Raw genomic sequence first — 24,081 nt, 5'->3', positions numbered from 1 at the left:
TAACAACTGTTTTAAAAATCAGTTATCCAAAAGGTAGAGAAGGCCTGAAATTTCAAGAATTCCTTTATTATCTAAATTCTGTAGCAACTGGATGACCCACTATTGTAGGAAAATGTCTATCTGCATTTATATAGCTAAACTAGCTGCTTAGCATTTCTGTAAAATAAATGGTCCTTTTTCTTCCTTCCCTGATATGATTCTTAGCCATTATCTGAAAAAAGTGAAAGGTAACATCACTTAATCCCTCATTACTCATATGTACAGTACTTCATAGGCCATAACATACCTACTTTTACTCTTCTTTCAACAGCTTTTATTAAATATTTTGTATAATCCTTTACTTAACAATTAGCTTTCATATATATTATTTAAGGAAACTTGTAATACAATTTTTTATTTTGATAACAAAGATGTTAGGTCACATTTGAAGAATACTAAGAATCAAACACTTTACAACAGTTTACTAATCTTCAAAATCACAAAGCAAGTAGTATCATTATCATCACTTTAACATTGAGGAGTCACAAATGCCTAACTACAGATCCAAAAATTTAAACAACTCTACTAAACAAATAGTATTAAGTGATAAGGAACTTAGAATAATATTTTCAATATCTGTTTTAAAGTGCTAAAAATCACTTTAGAGTGCTAAAAATATGTGACCAATAAATGTAGTAAGAATCACAAGTCTTATAAAATCACTGATTTCCTACAGTACCAGAACACAGAGACACTACATATATAGGCAGGAAGTTATTAAATAATATTTTCATTGGAAAAAATACAATCCTAGTCCTAATTAAAAACACTAGGGGCTGGGGATTTAGCTCAGCAGCACAGTGCCTGCCTGGCAAGCACAAGGTCGTGAGTTTGATTCCCGGTACAAGAAAAAAAACAAAAAACAAAAAACTAGAAAAGTAGCTGTTTGCTACTAAATGGTTAATCTCATTTATAGCACTGCTACAAAAAATTAAATCATATACAAAACATGTTTGCATTAAAAAAATGAAAAATCTATTCTTTCTTGCTATAATGAATTCAAGAAATTAAACTAACTGCTTACAATAAAGATTAATTGTATATGGTTGTTTTAAAAGACTAGAAAACAAATTGGCAAAAATACTCTCCACATAAAGTAGAAAGTAAATGAAACAAAGCACATCCTTCCTATAAACTGAAAATATCTTTTAAGACATTCTAGCAAAACCAGCACAGTTTGCCATTTTCCTAGAACAATTAAAGTTTTACATAATATTGAAATTCCCAAAATTACTGGTACCTAAACAGTAAAATGGAATTATGCCAGTAGGGTACTGGAACAGTAAAATGGTTTACGTCATGCAGTTTTCTGAAAGATGTTTAACAATGCTCTCAAAGGGAAAAAAAACTTGATGTGCAGTACTGCTGATTTCCATGGTATAAATAATTACATCTGATTTCCAGCTGTCAATGTGTCATCACTGTACAGAGTTGGGAAAAGATATACAGTATATTCCCACCACAGAGATACAACAGACATCACTAAAATCAAGAACACAGATACAGGTTGAATATCCCTAATCTAAAGTTCTGAAATCCAAATGCTCCAAAATCCAAAACTTTCTAAGTGCAGAACTGATAGCAAAAGTGGAAAATAGCTTCATGTGGCAGGTCACAGTAAAAATGCACACATTAAAAAAATATTGTATTAAAAATTACCCTCAGGCTATATGTATATGTGTAACATAAATGAATTCTGTTTGGAGGCAATTCCATTCCCAAAATACCTCATTATGTACATGCAAATACTCCAAAACCCCAAAAATTCCAAAGCACTTCTGTCCCAGTCATTTCAGGTAAAGGGTACTCAACTTGCAACAGTAAAATGCAATGAAACAACAGGATGTGAGTTTTGAGCTACTTACTACTTTTATTTTATGTAAAGTTTAATTGTAAGTTCATATATGTCAACCTTGCCTAACCCTGAAAATGTATTACTTTCAGAAGAACTGGTTCCAGTACCCCACTGGCATAGTTCCTTTTAATAAATTCATTCCAATCCTTCATTTCTTACATTTTTCCTATTATTTTTTAGTGGATTTTCAAGGATTTAAGGAAGAAAGTCTTAATATTTTCCTAAACCAGACTTTTGAATGATTTCTCTAACAGTTACATAAACGTCCCTTCCATCCATCTATCCTTCCTATTCAGTCCAAAGCACAACCCCTCAACATAATAAACACGTAACACATCCATTCTCCCCAATCCTATTTCAGGAGAATGAGAACAATGACAGTATTTGCTGTCATATACTTCCCTTCACTTGAGTCCCTCAACAACATCATGACAGTTTTTGCCTGAGAAACATTTTTGGAGTTTCTTCAGAAAAGCCATAACAATTTACATTTGTGCCAATATCATTTATAACCCATATCACCCAGAATGGTGTATTATTACTTTATTTTCTGCCAATTTGACAAGCATAAAGTACTATCATATTACTACTTTAGTTTCCATTTCCCTAGAAAGCAATCGGGCAAAATCTATTGAATTCAATAATAGAGAATGCTGTTGCAGGAACAATTCAAAATTTGAAATTAAAAAAAAAAAAAACCAAGCATAAAAAAACATTAATGAACTAACAGGAAAGTTACAAATTCCTAGGCCAAAAAATGAGTAAGAAATGGAAACCCAAACAGCTACTTTAGTGAACCGTATCAGTAGGCTTTTGCCTTGAGCCCCCAAAGGGCTATGAATTCACTGTTAGGGTAAACTATAAGTAAATCCTCTCCTTACCAATATCACCCAGGTAAATTCAAAGAACATCTATTCAAGGTTGACATTAGGCAGGAAAGGGGTAAAAAATCACCAAGAATTTGGAACTACAAATAACGGTATTTGCTCCTTCTGCATTCTAAAGCCGTAACTCCCAGGTGGTCTAAAGTGGGTAAACGGATATTGCCATAGTTGAGCACACATCACAATCATAACAAGTTCTATTAAAGCTTCTGCCTTTCCTCTCCCTCTCAGCTTTTAGTAGCCTTTGGTGGGCCCAGGCATCTGTGTGACATGTGCCCAGGTGGGGCTCACACTGCTGGTCTAGAATCACTTCACCAGAACCACATAAATAGAGTGATCTGGGTGCTCCAAGTAACTAAGAAAAAAAGTATATATACATATACCTATATATAATCAATATATGTATCTATATACATATTAAGGATAGCACTGCAAAGTAGGGGTTTATAAATGATGCTGGGTATAAATATGGAAAAAAGTAAGATTGGACCCTTACCTTACTTCATAGACAAAAATCAGTATCTGCAGGATTAAAGTCATAACACAAAATTCAGGCAAAACTATATTTTCATTGCAATTAATGAAGAATACATTTAAAACTTTAGAATCAAGGCACAATGGTACATGCATGTAATCCCAGCACTCTGCAAGGCTGAGGCAGGAGGACTGTAAATTTCAGCCCATACTGCACCAACTTAGTGAGATACTGCCTCAAAATAAAAATAAAAAAAAGGTTGGAGATGAATGAAGTTCAATGTGAAAGCCCTAGTACAGAACAGAAAAAACTGGAAACAGTTCTGATAGTTCCCAGTACAGAACAGAAAAAAAACCTTGAAGGGAAAAGTCTGGAAAAAAGAAACAAAGCAACAATAACGTAAATAATTATTCCCATCACAAGTCTTCACTGGAAAAGACACGTCTGAAACTTGCCTTAAAATATTTCAGGAAAAAAGGCAGAGGACAGACACAAACAATACAAGCATGGGAAAAATCTTCATAAATGTTGAATGCTGATAAGAATTTATTATACTATTTTGGGTGTATTTCCCCTTATAAAAGTAAAAAAGAACATTAAACTCAAGATATTTGAAAGATATGTATAACAACAAAAAAAGAGTACAGAATATATGAAGAACAATGGATCATTGTGAAAAATACAAACTCAATAGAAAAATAAGCACAAGACACAGTCACTTAAACAGAAAAAATACTTAGGACCCAACAAAAAGGCCATCATGGAAAAAAAAAGTATAATCACATTGAACTATACTACTACTTCTTTCCAACAAAGTATCAAAGTCTGGTAGAAGTAAAGGGTAAAGAGTATATGGAATAATGGATATTTATTCACCGATACTGGGAATGTAAAGTGTCAGGAAAAGTTTGGTACTACAGTACTACCCAATACAGTGAATATTTACCAGGAGTTCCTCTTACCCTGGAGCAACTACCTTATGACTGAGAAGTAATGACTGTCTAAGGCATCACTTTTAAAGACTCAATTTTCAGGTACCTGACCTCCATATGTAGTTCTCCTTACACTGATTTAAGCAAGTGTGAGTAATATTTCTTCTATTCCAGATCCCATTTCACATTTGCCTTTCTTCCCCTTTATGAAAGAAAGCCACAACTCTCACCCATTCCAAGTTTTACTCTGATACGCTATTAAAACAATACATAAAACTCACATTGCATCAAAGAAATATCTGACATTTCTGTTAACCAAAGCACCCTAAAATAACCGCCCCATCCTCAGCCCATCTCTACATTTCCAATAAAACTCTACTTTATCTTAGGTATATATTAAAATATGAATAATTTATTTTTTTGAGACAGTAGTGTCCCACTAGTCACTAAATTGTAATCCTCCTCCAAAGCCTCCCACTGTCCTGGGATTACAGATGTGCACCACTACACCCAGTGTTTGAATATTTTCAATGTTATTTTTATTATGTAGTACTAAAAGCAACAATAAATGTTTAATATCTAGAGACTGATGGCAAAATAAAAATTTCAGTCCAACTATATAAAATTTTACATGTAAGTGTGTTACTTTTATAGTGTAATGGGCATATTTAAGAGTATTTTATTGTTAAAACATCAGTATTTTCAGTATTCCTGAAATTATATCTTTTGCCATATTAAAGTATGATGATAAAAATATCATCACATTGAATATCAAAATGTACAAAAAGGTATTTTTCAAAATTTTGAAAAATTAAAAATACTTTGAAGACCACTGCCCAAAAGAATACATGTACACATGTGTGAAAATGTTTGTGCCATCATTTTATAATAATACGAAACTGGAAAAAAAAACCCACAAAAATTCTGTCAATGGTAAAATGGTTACATTGTAGTATATTCATTCAATGGAATATGTGAACATGAACATAAATGTAGTTACAGACAACATGGAGGAAACATGTAAATAATGCTGTCAACTATTTACAATAACTGGCTTATGTAACATTTGAAACCAAGCCTACAGTCTGAGGACTTTTACTTTGTAGGGATATTAACTGAGTGATAAAACTATAAAAAACAGTGATTTATCATGGGGAAATGCAAAGCACAATAGAAGGGCACCAAAAAAACCCATTCTAAGAAACCATGAATGTATTTCTTAGCACGGGAAGTAGTACATAATAAATCACTTTATTATTCTTAAGATTATATATATTCTATATATTTTTCTGTATGTAAAATAGATTTTACAATACAAGTAGTTTTAAAAACTGTTCTGCAACCCAGATTTTCATTTCTTGGTAATTCATTCTAGAGAAATAATGGCATCAGAATACAAAGAAAATATAAACAAGGATTTCTGTTTGTAATAGCAAAAACTGGCCATCAACAAAAACCATTTGTCTAACCTTCCCATTATGGAATATGCAGCCATTAAAAAGTATCAAGTACACTGCTTGAAAAAACTGTAATGTTTTAAGTGAAAAAAGCAGGATGCTGGTAGGTTAGCTATAATGTAATCCTAACTTCGTGAAATAACGATCACAAAATCCCTGTATATGTATGCTTACTATTTATTATATCCACACATATGTTAACATAAAGGATGAAGTTTACCTGGAAAGGGGCTGTGAGGGATAAAAACAGGAAAGAAAGCTCCCCAAAATTGTTTATGTACACATATAATACATGTAGAGTCATACTGAACGAAGTGCAATCTATCTTGAGAAGTGGATTTTAAGGTAATTTTTATTTTATGTGTCATTTCAAGATAAACAGCAGCATACATTAGCTTATAGTTAGAGATAACTGCCGAAGTGTTTTTGCACTATAGAATAGACAATACATATTCTAAGTAGTAATACTGGTCTTCAGTAGCCAGTTTATACAATGGAGAATAAACTGTACTAGCCCTGTGTAGCTTTTTCCCAACATGCATGCATCGTGGATTCATTATATTACTTCTCACATGGTAAAGTACAAACAAATGGCCTGAGCATACTTTGAAGTACAGACTGTTTCAGCGAATCTACAGTATGATCTGAAACTGCATTTCTAATAAGTTCTCAACTGAAAGTAACACCAATGATCCATAGACTATGTTTTAATTAAGAAAGCAGTGAGCACTTGGAATGTGCTAGTGCCCTGTACTATGTACTTAGGTAAACATTTTTCATTTAATCCTGTCACAACCTTTGGAAGCAGGTTTCATCATATCCACCTACAAGTAACTACACCAAAACTCACTAGAGTAGCAGAAAAATACTTTAGAAGGGAAATAATGCTACTCAAGGGTAATTTAGTTATGAACTTCTCCCCCTGAAGTTTTTTCCATGAAAAACACTTATGTCCTACTTCTAGGTACCTTCCTTCAGCAAGGAAATACTAAGATCTTATCTACCACTAGAATTTCAGAATCTTACACCCACCTCAAGACAAATGGGACCAGAAGTTACCTAATGAAAGGAGTATAAGGTAAGAAACTTGTGAGAAACGCACATTTCAAATCAGAAACTCCAAGAATGGAGTCCAGCCCTTAGATTCTCATGGTCATTAGAGAGCCAGAACCAGAGCCAGAGCCAGATTCACAAGACATCAACAGGAGAGTAATGGAGGAGAAAAGGGGGAGGCAGCAGCTGTAAAAGTAATTTGGGGAAAACTGGATTAAAAATGAGTTAAACTATTTCTTTATTGCATAACTTTAATACGTTACAAACTTGCTTTGTAGGAGACCAGTGTTCTACAAGATAAGCTTTCCAAGTAGATTTTGTTCCATGGGGCCTAACGGTTTACAGCACACACCTGGAATAAGATTTGATTACAAATCTGAACTCTGTAAGCATTAGTAGCAAACTAGGTACTATACTGTCTTTCTTTATGTTCACATATATACCTTAATTTGGTAACAAAATACCAAAATAAATAAAATCAATTTTTTAAACATAATCATTTCATTCCAAGGCTCTCCGTTGTATCTTAAGGACAATAGTTCATCTTTGCATTCCCAATGCCAGAAAGCCTACCTAACCTATTGCAGCAGCATATAATGAATATTTCAATGAGTAAGGAGCAAAGAAAAAAAATCAGATGCATAAACTAAGTGAGATAATTAGATGACACTGCAAGTTTCCATCATGATCAATTTTAAGTGAGCTAAGACAATAAAGAACATTTAAGACCTGTTTGGCTTTTGCTTGTAAAAGTCCATTGTCTCATATTCATAGTAGGACGTGGAATATATTTCTCTACTTCTTGCTACACATACTCTGAAAAACAAGTCTTTGAGACATAAATTATGTGAAACACAGCTAAAGCAAGAATAAGTCAATGGGGTAGTAGACAGTTTGGCAAAAGAACTCAACTTTCTGTGTATTAAACTTGCCAGATTTCTCAATTTTCTCTAGAGTTCCTGATTCTGAAGAACTACTTACCAAATACCAAACAGTAAAGCTCACAGAACTAGTTTATCACCCCCTCTGGAAAAGTGAAACTACCCCTCTGAACAAGCAGCAGCACGTTCCTTTCTACAAGTATCCTCATGACTCCTACTGTAGTCATAGTTTACAATGGAAAAGATTTAATAAAGGACACACAATTTATAGGATTATAATATTCACTAATATTATATAATCAAATGAGTCAAATGCAGAAGAGTGCAGGAAATCTGTCCACACTCTAGAGACACGAAGAATCCAGCTGAAGGCCTGGACCCCACGGCAATATCCTCCACATGTCCAACTGGATGCCTAGAGCCCATGACAATGGCTCATGCAAGTCTCCATCAAGCATCTGCACTAGAAGGCCCAAAGGTCAGTGTTGGAAGCTAGAAAGTCTGCACCAGTGGGATGAAGGATCTGTGCCAGCAGGCTGAAAGATCTGCACTGGAGCCAGGAAGCAACGCTCAAAGCAAGGAACAGCGCTCCCTGGAAAAGAACTGTAGCCATCCTCAGTGACAGCAAGGACCTGAGCTCCTCTGATGATGGGAAGAGCTGAATTCATACCAGGAAAGCCAGTGTGACAAACCTCTTCAGGAGAATCAACAGCACACCATCTTTCCCCTTTTTATGCTATTGGCAACAATCCTCAGGTGGGCCTTCCACACCCAGCACCACAGATTCAGTTCAACTGGGTGTTAGAAGCTGACCATTAGTTAATCCACCACAACTCCCTTCAGTGCCCTAGCCTACAAAAGGGCACCTCTCCAGACTGATTATATCACACATTTAATCAATCACCTTTTGGGGGTTTGTTATAATAGGATTTTTGCCTGCAGTAGTATATTGTATAGATAAGGATCTTTGGTTTTTAGAACAGCCTCATTATTCTATAGTCCAGCTAGGAAACAAGACCCAGAAAATAGAAGATGAGTTCATAAAGCTAGTCTGATTGACTTCAGAGCACAGCTGCTCTTACCATATCCAGGGCCTCTTCTAAAAACATTGTATCAAAACTGAATGCAGCTACCATGCCTTCAGATTGCCTTCAGGACTTTTAGTCAAGACCCTTTCCTAGCTTTTAAGCAACACTCGCCTCTCTAGACAGGAAGAAAATCCAGGCTGAGCTGCAGTCATGCAAATGGCTTTCCTCACTGCTGGAAGCTTGATAAGAAAGACTGAAAAGCAGAAGAGCAGCTCCTTCTCCTGTTCCCATCTCTGAGGAATGTAGAGCCCACATTTGCAACTTCTTCTTGCCTAAGTCTGAAATTTCTTTTACCTTCACCTGTTTTCTTCAGATTACACTTAAAGTATAACATGATCTTTGATTCATTTCTATTTTCTGGAATTACATATGGCAACAAAAAAGAAAACTGTATACCTAGCCAGTGTCTACCTAATTTTTAAGATGTGGACTAAACCAAAAACATAAAATTCCCAACTCATGACTCTATTCAACCACCTTTCTACATTCCTTGGACAAGTGAAATTTCTCCCGTATTTGAAAAATACTGGTCCTAAAAATAAAGTTCCCTGAAGTTTATCTTTTTCCTGAGGATTTATACTTTGCTATTAACCACTATACTCACTTTGTATAGTGAATCCCATCTAAAACATTTAATAATCATCCACACAAACTTTGCTAATCAGATAATTTAAAATTAATAAATGGACAAACCAAGGATAAATTGTCAAATTTTAATGAGCTTCATCTTTTACTAGAGATAGCTAAATACTCAAGCCTACACTGTCATTAAACATTTTGGGTATTCTTAGTTTCAGTGCCCACAAATTAAGAGTACCATTTTACTGTACAGTAACTGGAACAGTAGGGTGAAGAGGATAGGGCAATGGGAATGGGAACAGCAAGAAAATTTTCCATTAACACTTCCAATAATCCCCATTTCTAAATGCACTTATTTTACACTTAGCCAAAACCTTGATAGGAAAAAGTGCATGCTGTACGGCTCTATTACATGAAGTCCAATAACAGGTAAAATTATAGTAACAGAAAATGTTAATACATATTTATCAGCTTTGTGGAGTATACAGAGTAGTAATGACTTGAAAAGAGCATGACTAGAAGAGAGCACCAACAGATGAATGGGTAAAGAAAATGTGGTATTTATATATAAGAATACTACTCTGCCATAAAGAAGGATAAATTTAGCCCACCATGGTCGTGCACAACTGTAATCCCAGCACTCGGGAGGTTGAGACAGGAGGATTACCTGGAGTTGGAGGCCAGCCTGGGCTACACACAGTGAGTTCAAGGCCAACCTGGACTACATAGCAAGACCTTCTCTCAAAAAACAAAACAACTTAAACTTGAGTCAGTAAGGATAAATGGATGCACCTCATAATTTTAAGTGAAATAAAACACACAAGTGTAAATATCACATTGTTTCTCTTGTGTGAAAAACCCTAAGAGTAAAACAAAGAGCAAAATGGAGGATATATATTGGGAAGTAGGAAACACATATTCTAATGGGAAGGGGAATAAGGGAGGTGGGAAGGAAGGCAGGGAAAAGGGGTTAATAAAACAAAGAATGGGAGGGGGGAAAATGGAAACAAATGTTCAGTAAATGGAGAAGGGAAGAAAGGTTGAAGGAAGGGGAGGGGAATAGGAAAAAAAGAATTAAGATGTATTATGTACAAGTACAAATTCCCTATGATGAATGTGACCACTATGTATGGCAAAAATATACTTATAAAAAAATTTTAAACAAAATAAAAAATTTAAAAGGAAAAGAAGCTGTTCTCTTACCAGAAACCAGAACCCAATGATAAAATCAGAGAAGGCTCACGGCTGGGTGTGGTGGTGCACACCCATAATCTCCACACCTGGGAGGCTGAGGCATGAGGAGTTCTAGGCCAGCCTGGGCTACAAAGTGAGATCAAAGCCAGCCTGAACTATATACCAAAACCCCACCTCAAACAAACAAAATCACAAGAAGAAAGTGACAATTACCAAACTATGAAAATAGGGCCAATTGTTACTACCTTCATTCAATACTACCACCACCAAAGATTTAACAAAAGCTTAATACATTTGTTATAACAATTTTCAAGTACAAATGAACTACACAGAAATATAAGAGGATTTCTCCCCCCAAATTTAATTAGACATGAGAAGAATTCTTAGATCGACAGTTCTCAATTTAAGGTCAGAGATTCCCCCTTGAAAATGTGATGAAAACTATGAGTTATTCCTCTAAAACTTAACGTAGACTACAAAATTCTGTATACAATGTCAAAGTTAATGGACTATCTGAAGTTATCTATGGACTACTACTATATTCTAAGAAACTGTAACTAGACATAATTTTAATATTTTATTTTTTTCAATTCTATAAGTCTATCATTAATATTGCATTTCACAGCAGATCTAAAACTACCTTTTAAATAAAAAACATAACTTTCTAGTGTAACAGGTAATGGGTCATTAAAGTTTACCAAAATAACCTTATTTTTTACAGTTCACATCGCAATCATTTTTGTAAAACCAGTACATATTACATAATAAATTTTACTATAAAATAAAAAAAACCCAACCAAAAAATGAGCAGAGCCAATGAATAGGTAATACATATGCCAATTCAAAAGATGACACACATGACTATTAATAAGCCCATAGAATATATGGAAAAATGCTCATTTTCAGTCGCAATAGAAAATTAGAAAATTTTTTTCAAGCAAAATGGAAGAAAAATAACAATTATATCTAATAATAAAGAATGGCATCTAATAATCACATAAGTGCTAGAAATTATACTATTGGTAGAGAAAAATTTACCATGTGTGGGGAGTTGTTCAACACCTATTTAAAAAAATTAAAGCATACATTCTACTCAACTAGAAAATTTTATTTCTAGGTACCTGTTTCAAAATTAAGAATTTGTCTGTTTTTTTCCTCAGGTTTCTGGCACAAACCTTCTAAAACACTTGGAATTTTCCAGGTAAAAGCAGTGCCTTTGTCGCTTGAGTCCTTGGATCATATCTGACTTTATGCTTTAGAGACTATTCAGAATGGAAGCTAGTCACCAAAGAGAACCATCACGTGATTACTGAGTTGGCTCTTAAAGCCAGCCCAATCTCCAGGGAGAGGTGGGCTGGAGACTGAGTTCAGTTGACTGGCAAATTTTCAATTAACCATGCATATATAATGAAATTCAAATAAAAAATCTGGATACCTAGGCTGTTCTCTGGTTTGTAAACCCACAAATGTGCCAGAAGGGAGATGTGGCCTGATTCCACAGGGAAAGAGAAAGGAAGCTCTGCAATCAGGATCCTTCTGGTCCTTGCACTATGCATCTCTTTATTTAGCTGGTTCTGATGTACATATCTCTTATAATAAGGTTGTAATAAGTACCATGTTTTCTAGGGTTCTGCTAAGATATTTTAATAAATTATGCATCAAACCTGAGAAGTGATGAAGATCACCAAATTCATAGTCAAGTGAGGAGCAAGGAAGGTGGCCTGGGGAACCCAGAATCATGGCTGGCACATGAAAGTCTTTTGGGGATGCTGCCCTTAAAAATAAATTTGACACTAACTCCAGGTGATTAGTGCCAGAATTAAGTGGTAACAGTATCTATCGGTGTCAGAACAATTTATTTCTAGGATGCATGTACAAAGGCACAATCATAACAATGTTTATTTTAACATCTATTACAACATCGTAGAAGTGGAAACATCCTAAGTGTTTACTAATAGAAGAATGGTTAAATAACGTATACTACACACATATTATGGAGCTTTACATTGAGAACAATTTAAAAAGAGCTGAACTTAATCATCCCCTAAACACCTTTTTTTTTTTTCTTTTTTGGGGGTCTTTTCAGGACAGGGTCTAGCTATGCAGTGCAGGCTGGCCTTGAGCTCAGTTTGTAGCCTAGGCTGGTCTCAATCTCAATCCTCCTGTCTCAGCCTCCCAAGTGCTGGGATTACAGGCATGGGCCACCATGCCCAGCCCCTAAACACTTTTTAAACAGACTGTAGAAGACTGTAAGTATGACAGCATTCTTAACAATTGCTTCCATTTCCCAAGTGAAACTTTTTTTCCCTATGCATTTGTAAGTTTGTAAATATATTAAAAGTTACAAAGTATGCACACAAAAAATGGTAACTGTTACATTTAGGACAATAGATCACCAGAGAGAAGACTAGAAATTACTTCTACTTTATGTGAATTATATAAAGTTTATAGACATGGAATCCTATTTCTTTTTCAGCTAAATAGGACTTCCAGCTAAAATTGATTTGGTTGAACACAATTTATTAGCCTCTGCTCACTCCAAACATTCTACTAAAATGATAAAAGTATAATTTTAAAAAAGCAGAAGCCTTTGAAAGGACAGAAAAAAAAAAAGAAAAAAGTGATACCACTGTACTTTAGAAAGAAGTGAGAACTTTCATTGCAGAACCAAAGTAGCAACCTGATTGATAGCAGGCACATGACATCCCTGGAAGCAGAAATGAAGGCCTGAAGAAAAGTACTCACAGCCAGTCTAAGAAGTGATTAGCTGTTCCAGACATCCTCCTGACTTCCAACATCCAGGTAACTCCAAGCCCAGCATTAGACTACAGGTTTGCTACTTGGAAAGGGAAAAGTTTCTGGAATAGCTAAAACTAGAAGTACCATATTGATATTGAGTATGGACATTAAACCAAAGTATCATATCAAGTGGGGGTTTTTTTTGTTTTTTTTGTTTGTTTTTCTCCCGGTACCAGGAATCGAACTCATGACCTTGTGCTTGCCAGGCAGGCACTGTGCCACTGAGCTAAATCCCCAGCCCCCCATATCAAGTGTTAAGATACCAAACCTGCTTATAGAATACTGGCATGAAAAATTATGTCTTCCATGTAAGAAAAGTTATTTCTGAAAAAATGACCAAGTGCAAGACAAAAGGCAATAACTTGCTATTCCTAAGAAAAGGACCCAAGGAAGATGACTCTACATGCATAGAAAAGTTCTAATCAGCTTTTTAGTGTCTCACTTTCAAGTACGAGTAATCACCCAAAGATCGCCAAACGTCTGAGAAAAGTACCTAATGGAAGACTAAAGTCAAATAGAAAAAGCAGGTGGGAAGAAATAGTAATCAGGAATAAGAGGATTACACACATATATATATATATATATATATATATATATATATATATACACACAAATATATATTTATGCACACATAAATATGTATTAATCTTAGAAAGACACTGTGCCTACAAAACAAAAATGGAATGTATGCAAAAAAAAAATCCCTCAAAATAACAAAAAGAAAGCATGTGGGAAATTTTTTTAAAACATTGAAAGTTAAAAATTAAAAAAACAGCCAAAAAAATCTGAAAGTTATGATCCTAATTACAACAATACACAATGAATGAAAACAAAAATCCACCCCAAGACATTAACAATGAGATTGTACAACCCTAGGAGCAAAGGCCCTAAAAGTTAAGAACCCTAAAAACTGGGGAGGGGAGGGTTGAGGGAAAAAGACTCAAACACAGGATCAAAACCCAGAATAACATCCATGTACATACACAAAAGCAACACAAAAAAGCAGCGGCAACTCAGTAACACATTTAAAATTCTGAGAGAAAATGATTCCCAACCTAAAATTCTATAGGTCAAGCCAAAATACCAAACAAGAACAGCGTGGGGCAGGGTTTCAGGCACTGAAGTTTCAAAAGATTTTACCTTACACAAATTCTTTCTCAGTAGGACACAGAAGACTGTTCCACCCAAAGCAATGGAGAGTATCAAAAAAGACAAGATATGAGTGAGATCAAGGAGCCAGGAGATGGAACATGAGAGAAAAGCAATGGAACCTCCTAGAAGATACAATGGTAAAAAGAGAGATCTTATGAGGACCCACTCACCAGGCACAGGTGAAAAGGTCCCAGAAGAGATTTCAACAAGATGAAATTCAGAGAGTATCCAATATGTACAAATGAACTGAGAGGAAATTTACACAATCATGATAGGGCTGTTAAACTAAATAATCTGAAAAACTAAAAACAAGTTTTTAAAAACACAAAAGAGAAAATGCAAAACTGCTAAAGAAAACAAAAGCAGCCAATTGTGAACAGGACTCTGAATTACTAAAATAAATTAATTAGATTCCATACAATTTACAGCTAAGATACAGAATAAACATTTAAATTAAATACTGTAACTACAAGAAGTTCATTTAACTTTTCCATCTCCAAGAAGATAGTTCTTGTGAATCACCTTCCTAGTCCATATATTATCATATAAAACCAATGCTATTAGCTTAACAGCTTTTTTTTTTTTTAATTCTTCAGGGACTGAAAAAACCTATGGATTATATTTAAAAGGACCCATAATATTACATATTCTTAATTTTAGTTCTATTGTGTTTGTGTTTAAAGAAACTAATGGTGATTTTGAGAAGAACTCTACATATGACCACATGGAAAAGAGTAGCCAAGAGGAGTTACTAAGCAACTTGGCTTTCAAAGAGATCAAAGGTGCTGTTTTAAAGAAGAACTATGACAGGAAATCTGGAGAATTCCAAATCAAGGCCTCAGAGTTCTCAAAATGAAGGATGCTAAAACATCAGCAGGCCAGTGAACTGCTTTATTAAATGTCATGTAATCCAGTCCAGGTTGCCTAAGATGTTCTACCATACAACTATAAAAAAAGTTAAATTTGGCTCAATGGTAAAGCACTTGCCCAGTATATGCAAGGCCTTGGTTTCAATCCTTCAGGGACTGAAAAAACCTAGATATAGAGAACACCCCACCCTCCTTCATTTTCATAGTTCATTTAAGAAAAGACTATGGGGCAGGGGAGGAGCTAAGTTTTTCAGAATCTGTCCAGCAAAAACAGCACACACTTAAAACGACTGACTTGCCCCATCTTATCAATCATTTTAACCATTTCCAACCACCACAAAACATGCTTCAGATAATCTCAGAATATTTTGTAGCTAATTCAAATGGTTATTAAAAAAAAGCTCTAAGCACAGTATAATTTCATTGCTATGGCAATTTTATAATTGTTCCTATTTGTATAACCTCTATTACACCTACTTTCCTTGGTTCAGAAATTCAATTTGCATGTATTTACACACAAAAAAGACATAGCATACTATTGCCTTTTTTCTGGAGCAACATTTTTATATGTGATTTAAATAAAACAAATAATTTTAGTAATTAGTAACCTCGCTTAAAAACATAATAATGTGGTTATCAAACAGATTTTAGGGAACATTAAATAATTACAAAGTTTCCACTACATGTAAGATACAGTAAAAGTGCTGTAAAGCTTAATTCAAATGTTCAGAGGAGAATCTTAAAAACAAAAAAACACATTATGAAAAATAAAAACTAAAACTCTGGATTCTTTTTTTGCAAAATCTAAGATGTTGATAAGGGAATATGACCTCAGAGTAGGGCATGTGGCCTTGCTGAAAATGGAGAGTGGGACATCGATCTTGGATGATTTAGCTTGTGTTAAAGAAATTTAAATGCTAGTTTAAAAATATTACAGTATGAAATAACTTTACCCCACAATACTACAAAGTTTACCCTGATTTTAGAGATAATAAAGTGAGGTACAGAGGGGCTAAGTCATACACAGACAAGATGGACTTGACCCAAGCAGCTTGACTTGAAAACCTGAACTCTTCCCCACAGTAAGAGAATGCAGCCTGGATACAGAGAACATCTCACCGCCTTCACTTTCTTGGTGGATCTATGAACAGCACAGGATACACATTAAGCTAATTGGAGTCCTGAAAGAGGTGGAAACATTCCCTTCAGGCCTCTAAGATGACTGAGAGAAGTAAAGGTGGATCATCAGGCCATCAGCATAAAAGCCAATATTCAACAGAACACAACAAAGCTAGGTGAAAAGCAAAAGATTTTGTATAAACAAAAGAGAACTGCTACATTTTGGCTTTAGAAACCCTGGTTCCTGTACCTGTTCCTTCCATTCTGTTAGTTATACTAGCATCCTTTCCAATAATTAAAAACAACACGTAGTTTTCCTACATAATGCTAGTTTGAGTTGTGTTTCTAGCATTTACAACTGAGTCTTGAGACAGTGACAACAAAAAGGATCCAAAACTACAGGATGTGTCCACATGTATGTACTGAGAGGGAGTCAACATCTGCTTTTATCATTAAAAAAGGGTAAATGAGGCTGGCTGTGGTGATGCACATCTGTAATTCCAGCACCAGGCTAAAGTAGAAGGACTGCAGTTGAGTTCAAGCCCAGCCTACCTTACATAGCAAGACTGTCTCAGAAAACTAGGAGAAAGAGTAAATGAATGTCAACTCATCAGTGAGGTCAACTCTAAAGCCCTACGTACAATAGCAATCATGGACAAATCTGTATTCCACAATCTCTATCTGCTTCCACAGTTCATTTTTCTCTATTACACTCAACCTCCTATGACACTACAGATTTATCTGTTTACTGTGTCCCCTACACAGAATGTAAGGCTCTGAAAGCAGGAATGTCTTCTTTCTTCACTGCTATATATCCCTAAATAGTGTGTGACTGAGTAGGCCCTTAAATATTTGTTGAGTGAATTTCTGGAATACTGAGCAGTCATTACAGATTATAAAAAATTAATATGAAGTTAAAAAGTGAACACAATACGTTATCAAAGAATAATCCATGGATCAAAGAAGATATCACAAAGGGAAATTGAGAAGATAAATTTGTTCAACTGAATGTCACCACTTCAAACTCTGAGGGATTCAGCTAAAGCAATTCTTGGAGGAAAATGTATACCCTGACATTTTGTATTAGAAAATCAGAAGATTTAAAATAAAAAAGCATAGACAAGTGTTTCAAATTTTGTACCTAAAACGTATGTGTATACATACACACAGAGACATAAACATTTTGTTCTGATTACAGTATTAAGATTATCATCTGCAGTTTCTTCTATATGCTTTTCTATACTGGTTTCTTACTCTGTCTCTTAAAATTCTTGCTCTCTGGACTCTTTCCTTGCTCTTTTCTTAATTTATATTCATCTCTTAGTTATCATCCATTTTTGAGATCCTCTGGTAATCTCCAAATTGATGATTTCTCAATTTCTTGTAAGGTCCTGAATTAAGAGACTCGTATTTCTATCTTAAGGATGCTTCTATCCAGATGAAAATCCTATAGAGCTACCCAAATTTAGCAGGTCTAAAATAGCTCATAATCATTCCCCAAAATATATCCTGTCTATCTATCTTTACTTTTATTTTTTGTGTGTTAAACCTAGGGCCTCCTACAAGCCAGGCAAGCACTCTGCTACTGAGCTACATACCCATCTCGTGTAAAATTTTGAGACAGGGACTCACTAAGTTGCCCAAGTTAGCCTCAAATTTAATATTCTTCTGCCTCAACATCCCAAATAGCTGGATTACAGGTATGCACCACCCCACACACCTCCATTTTTAACACTATGTGCCCTGATTCTTAATTATCAGTTAATTATCTATCAGTTCTACCTTAGAAATTTCAATAAGGTCCAACTTCTCCCCTTCAGCAATGTCGATTTCAATTTATGCATCTTCCGCCAATTAAAAGAGTTCTATCTTGTTTTCCTGTTACTATCTCTCCTTAAAAAATTGTAATTCTGATCAAAGTTGTTTACAGTTTAAAACCTGAGCACTACAATACTAGAGAAGGTAATCACCCATGTAAACTATGACTACAGTGATACCCCTAGCCTGACCATGACACTGGTAGGCTTTCAAACTTGGTTAGACAAAAAAGCATTATAAAATCCTTCAACATCTGGCCCAATTTCTATTTTACCATTATATGTTCATCATTCTTCCATGTACCCATCAGGATATACTTTTCAATGTGCCCTAATAAAATCCTAGGCTTTGTGGATGTTTTGGTCTCTAATGCCTTCTGAATAAAAATTCTAAATCTTTCAAAACAGCTCAAATGTTACCTTCATGAGGCATTCTTTTAGGCTACCTTGGACAGAGATACCTCACTAAAACATTGTTATTAATCCTACAATAGAAGTTGTTATACTTTATAATAATCACATGCTACTCTGAAATTCAAGCAAGAACTAAGCAAGAGCAGGAAAGAAAACTCATGTTTGTACCCTTGACACGTACAATGGCTAGCTTTTAAAAGGGGTTCAATGTATGTTTACTAATACTATACTCTGCATGTGAATTATTACAATTATTAAAGTAAAAAAAATGAATTTTCAAATAAAAGTTGTATGTTGACCTGGTCAACCTAAGTTTAATAATATGGCAGACAAAACTTTAGGGTGACCATTTTTGTTTCCCAGTTTCTGGTGTTTAAATCTTTGAGAAATTCCCTCCAATAGAGTGATCCAGACATACAACTTGCTTCTAAACACAAGAAATGCAATAAAGGCAATAGGCTGGGCAGGGCCTAACGATTATATAGATATAGCAGGAGCCCATTTGGCTGTTCTCTCTCTTCTTTGCTGGCTTTGAAATAGGCAGCCAAATAAGAGTCACAAGGAAATGAATTCTGCCACACAATCTGAGGGAGTCTGGAAGCCAATCCTTTGCCAGCAGAGCCTGTAAGTACAAATGTAGTTGTGGCCAATACCTTGATTGAAGTCGTGTGGAGGACCCAGGCTAAACTGTCACTCACAGAAACTAAGAAGTGTCTTTTGCCAGCTAAGTTAATAGTAATTTGACAATAAGCATATAGAAAACAATTAGAACCTAAGATATTTCTCAACCCTTTATTCACACAAAGGGCTGTATCTTTTCTAATTTCTAAACACATAAATGTCAAATCAGATGAGTACAGGCAAAACTATTTAGACTAACATTCCAATTACACTGTGCTCAGGAGTATTTACATAATATGAAGACTAAATCTTAGAAAGTATTCTGCTACATAAAGCAGGCCCTTATTTTAACCCACCTGCTCATATACCCAAATTTAAATACATTCAGTGTATGCAGTAAGTATATTACTGCAGTTTTCTTTATAAGCAAAGATGTGTAAGAAATATGAAAAAAAATGGATATTTAATTAAAGATATTGGTAGCCAGAAATAATCTACTTAATGGTCACTAGGCAAAGCAATCAATTGGAAGAATGTGAGGGATTTGCTGGCAGTGGAGACACCATGTCAGTAAAACAAGGGAGCTCTTTCTCCCGCAGGAACTACAGCAGCCAGCAAAGCGTACAGGTACAATACTTACATCAAGCTGCTTTTAGATCAGATGGGGCCCTGTGGAATTCACACCACTCCTCTGTCCAGCCCACCCTGCCCTTTCAGTCAAGGTACAGTACTTTCAAAACAAATTCCAAAGCAGAAACTTCCATGATAGAGGCCACATTTTATTTAGCATGCAAAGTAAGTTACCCACTGTCATGTTTAAAGATAGATGAGATTACAAGCAAGAAACATTAACCACCAAAGTTCCTTCTCAGAGGTGGCAGGGACGGTAATTAAAAGTATCGTTTTTCCCAGGAAGTAGTAGTCAGCCATTACTCTTCTGCCGTTCCCCACAAAAGTCTACAATCAAATAAAAGAACACTGAGGGATCGAAAACATATTAATTACAATATCCCAAACTCAAATATTTTGGCACTTAATTTTGGTAAGAAGCAATGATTGAGAACAATTTGATAATAGTTAATTAATGGTCTACACCATAAAACCTCACATTGTGTTGAAAATTAAGAGAAATACATCTTCCTGTAAATACAGATCTTATTTAACATAGTTCTAAGAAATAACCCACACTGTTTCAATGTAAGGAAAGAGGTTTCATAACTAACCAAAGACACTGGAATTAAAACCAGACTACTGACATACTCATGGGCAAACCACACCCAAACAAGCTCAGGACAAGCAGGCAGCCCAAAGTAGCATGGTACTATTGGTTGGTTGTATTAATTCACTTTACATTTTAACTTCCAATCATGGATACATTCCAGAAATCCACATAATTTCTCTAGAAATAACCTTTATTCATTGGTATATTTTCATTGTCTAATTCACCTCCCCATCCTGTTGCATTAATGAGGGCTATTTTACCTATCTCATATTCATCGCTTTTATGAACATTAGCAACTAAATGGAAAAAATGTACACATAAAGTCAAGCAAATCCTAAGATACTACACCAGGGATTTCAAATATTAGTCTACGCCACTAAAGACCTATTTTATTTTCTTGTTTTGGTTTTTTTTAAGACAGGATCTCACTAAATAGCCCATGGTGGCCTCGAACTCATGGTGATCCTCCTGCCTCAGTCTCCCAGGTGCCAGGATTATAAGAGTGCACCAACATGCCTGGCTTAAAGATCAATTTTAAAACAAAGGTAATGGACAATATTAGCAGTAATCAAGAAGAGCACCTGTTCATCTTAAGAGTCTTGAACTCACCAGTCTGGAAAGATTAACAAAAACAACAAAGACCTATTTCACCTAAAAACTCCTATATAAATTCTAATCTTAGAATTTGATATATCCAGAGAGTCAATTCTATGAAATTTTCTGCAAAATGGAATACCAGGATTAAGGACCTCTCTTCCAGTTCTCTAGGAGACATAAAAAAGAATGTACACAGCTAAAATATATGTACAAAATGAAGCAAGACAAAACCACAATAAAAAAACTTGTTCAATTCAGCAATTATGATAGAATTACCAATAAATCAACTTGCTAGACTCCTAAGATTAAAAAATAAACCAAAGAAGGTGGTACTAGGTTTTCATTTTCATGGCTGCCTACAAGAGAAAAGTAATTCTGAACCTTTACCACCTTTTCTTAAGGAACAATAACAAAACCATTATTTTATAAAATTTTAGTATGAACTTTCCATTAATTTAGAAATATTCCTTTTCTCAATTTTCAAATAAAATTCCTTATATATGCCCAAACTTTTTAGTTTGTAACTTAATACATTAATGTTATACAATAAAACTGAAGTCAATGTAAAATGTAATCGTTTAATTTTTAAAATAATAAGGTTTATCATCCACCTCCCTAAATCTCAGAATGATGAGAAATATGCTTCTACTGTTTTCTTCATAAACCCATCCACAGAAATATAGGTAAAAACCTCACTAAGCAATGCTGCTAAAAGATGAGTTTTTACATAAGTCCATTCCATCCTGATGGCTCAACAGGATTTAAAGTCATGCACTCTGATCTGATCCCCTCAAGTACAGGTAACTTTTCTGATCTGCTTCCAGAAACCTTCCTCAACTGAGGTTTCTCATGTTAAACAGGAAAACTAAATGACTGTTTTCTCAGATGTCCCAGTAACACATAACTAGAATTGTTCTATACACACTGGAGAGAAAAAGTTAAGTTCACTGCACACAATGGAAGCCTGAGGATGTGAGTGCTCCATTCTCTGCAGAGACCATACCAAAGGATGCCACAAGTTCCTCAGTGTCACTCTCCTGCTTCCAGTCATCCTAATCCAAAAGCACTGAGATCTATAAGTTAAGTGCACAAATCTAAGTACTTAGATTTTTTTAAAAACTGCTTTACTTCCAACTTTCAGCAAGGAGGTCTTTTCCACTTCCTAATTTACTATGAATAGCCTAGTTGTCAAATGTTTGCCTCCAATCCAAATGGAATGTATTTGCTTCAATAAAATAAACTCATACAAATATACCTTTGTCAAGGAAAATTATCAGCTCTTTAAAAAATGAACCAAAGTACTAATCCATGTATTAAATATTAACTATTACTTTCACAAAGTTTTTCTTAGTTTCTCTCTTTAGCAAGCTTTTATATAGTCGTATCTTTTGAAAATCATAACTAAATGCAAATTTTCACATGAAAAAGAAATATTTTTTAAAAGTTTATTCTGTAACTAATCTCCAGTTTTCTAGAAACTGCTTTACAGCACCTTCGACTATGTTGGCTGTGATCAAACCACAGGCGGAGTGCTGGTGGTTCACTTTCTTAAAAACAAAATCTTTTAGATGGTTCAATTCTAGGAAACGTTAGCAGTTTTACTTACATAGCAAAAATGACTATAAACAAGTAATTAAAGAAGAGAAAGTCAAATGCTGTCCCATACTGAATGTTCATAGTGGTAATAAAAAGATGGAGAAAACTAAATATCACATTTTTATTTTGATCTCCTTGTTTTTTTTTTTTAAGGTACCAGGAATCGAACTCACGACCTTGCGCTTGCCAGGCAGGCGCTGTACCGCTAAGCTAAATCCCCAGCCTCCACATTCTTATTTTTAACTTACACTAGTGTGAATGGTCATGGAACATCAGAACAGATAAATTACACACCGACTTACCAACTCCCTACTCAGAGTTTTTACATTCGTACGAACATGAGTAAAGGGCCATAAAAATGAAGTGGAGGCTGGGCGCGGTGGCACAGACCTGTAATCCCAGCTCTTGGGAGGCTGAGGCAGGAAAATCGTTCCGAGTTCGAGATCAGCCTGGGCTACAAAGTGAGCTCAACGCCAGCCTGAACTGTATAGTGAGACCCTGTCTCAAAATCAAAAAGACAAAAATAAATAAATAAAGGGGATGGTGTTTTCACTGCTCTTCCGTATTCCGTTGTGAATTTAATATCAGACATCAATGCAATGATACGAGATTGTTTACTTTCCATATGAAGAGAAAAAGTGATCTACATTCAACATAAAACACTGTAAGTTCATTTTCCTCAAAACAAGTCACCCTCTCTCCTGTTTCTGTGTTTTAAAAACACATTATTTTGCATTAAAAGTCTTTCACCAGTGACTTTAGCCAACACTGCTCTTCAAAACAACGCAGCCAATTATTGCACCTTGTGAGCAGAGCTACAATAATTTCCTTAGTATCCACTGAAGACATAGTTTTCTGTTTGAACGTTCCTGCTACGCAGGACGGTCATTAACCACTACGTAAAGTAACCCTTCACTGGTGTTAAAGAACACACCATTCGCTAACACACGCATCCAGTGAACGACCCTGTAGGAGGTAGGCAAGACTATTTACAGAATTGAGGACTGACGCTTTATATTAAAAGTCGGTTCAAAGGAGAGAACTTCCCCCTTTTTCAAATACTTAACAGGCCCATCTGACTTTTGCCCTTTAAAACTGCTCGCCAGTCAGTCCCCAGATAGAACATTTAGCAACGGGTCTCTCCTGCCGACTTCCTGGTACCGAAAACCACAACCACGAGGGCTGTTCCGTCGGTTTGTTTTACAACAACGCCTGCTCCCTGCGCTCCCGGGGAGAAAGGACTTTCCCCGCCGAGGAAAGTGTCCTTTCCCGGCCCGGGGAGGACACTCGGGCGCCGCAGGGCTGAGCGCGACTCCCGGCGCGCCGGGCTCAAGGAGAAAAGGCCGAGGGCGAGGAGCCCGGGCCGGCCAGTGCCGCGCGGGGAGGGGCCGTACCTCCAAACATGTGAGGCGAGAGGTGCGCCGGGAGCGAGCCGATC

At 35.6% G+C, this 24,081-nt stretch overlaps 1 protein-coding gene across 1 annotated transcript in view; it reads right to left on the bottom strand.

Annotated features, from left to right (window-relative positions):
• The window catches only part of Znrf2 (zinc and ring finger 2, E3 ubiquitin protein ligase), a gene marked incomplete at its 5' end in the record, with an annotated part of 77,566 nt that extends 53,485 nt beyond the window's left edge, over positions 1 to 24,081 (bottom strand). The window contains 1 exon segment of the mRNA XM_005377497.2: positions 24,038 to 24,081. Within this exon segment, the coding sequence (XP_005377554.1) occupies positions 24,038 to 24,047 (10 nt within the window).

This window comes from Chinchilla lanigera, unplaced genomic scaffold (assembly GCF_000276665.1).
Source record: "Chinchilla lanigera isolate Chin_1 unplaced genomic scaffold, ChiLan1.0 scaffold00009, whole genome shotgun sequence".
Lineage (NCBI taxonomy): Eukaryota > Metazoa > Chordata > Mammalia > Rodentia > Chinchillidae > Chinchilla > Chinchilla lanigera.
Note: the sequence above shows the minus strand (reverse complement) of the source record. Positions and strands in the feature narration are given on the sequence as shown.